General features: G+C 42.5%; 1 protein-coding gene across 1 annotated transcript; it reads left to right on the forward strand.

Annotated features, from left to right (window-relative positions):
- Positions 1-1,036: 1,036 nt before the first annotated feature.
- Positions 1,037-1,699, forward strand: LOC148862737 (oleosin H2-like). Its single transcript, XM_088979515.1, has one exon. The coding sequence runs from the start codon at positions 1,131-1,133 to the stop codon at positions 1,542-1,544; it is 414 nt and encodes a 137-aa protein (XP_088835641.1). The 5' UTR covers positions 1,037-1,130; the 3' UTR covers positions 1,545-1,699.
- The last annotated feature ends 288 nt before the right edge of the window (positions 1,700-1,987 follow it).

Here is a 1,987-nt window from a genome sequence, read left to right on the forward strand (position 1 = left end):
CCATTGCGAAATAGGAATGAAAGCAAGCCATTTCACTCTTTTGGCCTTTTTTTTTCTTCTATTCTTTTCATATTTTACTCTTCTTATCAGTCTCCCTAAAAATGCTATATGCCATCACTGGTGCAAAAAAAGTGCCTCTTTGTTAACTCTTACCAAACAGTTCTACAAGTCAAAAGTGCTTTTTTTCCGAGAAAAAAGAAAGCTGCTCAATAAGTGGGTAACAACAAGTGTCTCCCAATTTTTTACTTTTATTTAGCCGCATAAAAATGTCACCAAAGTTATTTGCTTCTTTAATTGTATATCTGTTGTTTTATATTTCTTTTTAATTTTTTTTCTTGTAAAATGCCTCCTGATCAGAACAATTTAAGTTGCTTGTTGTACACTTATTTCAATGACATAGAGGAATCTTATGGTCGATAGGAATCGTTCATGGAGTTCTATGGAATATTACCCATGTGCTAGCTCACTCATGCACTTTACATCAATAGACCTATCTCACACCTTAAAAGTTGTAATTTTGGAATCCTGCTGGTTGATATCCGCATTCCACAGTATCATTCCTGACTTTTAGGTTGCGTTTGGCTTGAAATATAAGGTAGGGAAAGGAAGGGATGGAAGTTTCCCAACCTTTTCTTTCAAACCAAACACAGTCTTAATTTTTGAATTCAAAATACCAACACCCCATGTATTTTGAATTAAATTCGTGGCAACGTCTTCAACCCAAACAAGTTTCTACGTGGAAGATCACAGTTTTCTTTTCTTTTCTTTTCTTTTTATTTTTTTTTCCGGACTGCCATGGGAGATTGATTCTGGGTTAGCAGACTGGTGACGCGGTTGTTCTGAATTCTGATTTTATTTCGAGTGTTTGCATGTGAAAATTAGCATCAACCAAACCAAACAGGAAAATGTGGCAACAGACCTACCTGTTTATCATGCAAGCCTTAATCCCCCAAATCACAACCAAGTGTCAACAAATTCCCACGCGTCAATCTCTCCCTTTCTTTAAATACACCTCTTCTCTCTCCCCTTTCTGATTCCCAACTCAAGTCTCAATAAAAAGAGTAAACCCAAGCGCCCAGACCAGGAAACCACTTTCTCACCCAGTCAATCGAAAACCCACCACCCATCTCATGTCTACCACCCAGCAACCAGTAAACACCTTCAACAGCCTTCTCCCTGATAAGGGTCCTTCGAGCTCCCAAGTCATGGCTGTGATAACATTGTTCCCCATTGGTGGCTTCCTACTCGCCGTCGCCGGCTTAAGTTTAACTGCCACGGTCATCGGCCTTGTAGTGTCGACGCCACTGTTGATAATTTTCAGCCCAGTGTTGATCCCTGCAGCGACCACTATTGGGTTAGCGGTGATGGGGTTCCTTGCAGCGGCTGCGTTCGGGCTGGCGGCATTGTCGTCTTTCTCGTGGATCCTGAATTACTTGCGTGGGAAGCGAGCCACACTGCCTGAGCACTTGGACTATGCGCAGCGGCGCATGCAGGAAGCAGCTGGATATATGGAGCAGAAGGCGAAGGACATGTCGACCCAATGATCCAATAGTCAATGCAACCCAAACCAAGCGAAAGAAGGATCGAGTGGGGGAGATGGATTTTCTATGTTTTGCTGTATCTGTTTTTTCTTTGTTTCTCTCTAGCTGTTTCTGTGAAGTTAATTTGTAACAAAGACGCGAGTGATCAGTTCGGTCAATTATGCCATTACAATTCGCAGATCGATCGATGCATGGTAGCTTGCGATCACTAGTTCGATGATCTGCATTGCATGCTTTTCAAATCATTTTCTTGTCTCGGGATATGGACACGTAGTAGAGATGAAGTGATAGACAAAGGCGCACATACATGGGGAATGCGAGGACGAAACAGTAGTTTGGGAGTCGGGACTATGATGTCATGGAGGACCACGGTACCGCTGAACTCTTCTCTGTTCTCTCCTCTCTCCATGATCAGTTTGCCGTCTCCCCACACCCACATCAATCTA

This window comes from Nelumbo lutea, chromosome 3, assembly GCF_056320005.1.
Source record: "Nelumbo lutea isolate HS-2025 chromosome 3, American lotus-T2T, whole genome shotgun sequence".
Taxonomy (NCBI): domain Eukaryota; kingdom Viridiplantae; phylum Streptophyta; class Magnoliopsida; order Proteales; family Nelumbonaceae; genus Nelumbo; species Nelumbo lutea.

Excerpts from the sequence above, each read along its gene's own strand:
- LOC148862737 (XM_088979515.1), top strand. The coding sequence starts at position 1,131 with ATGTCTACCACCCAGCAACCAGTAAACACCTTCAACAGCCTTCTCCCT.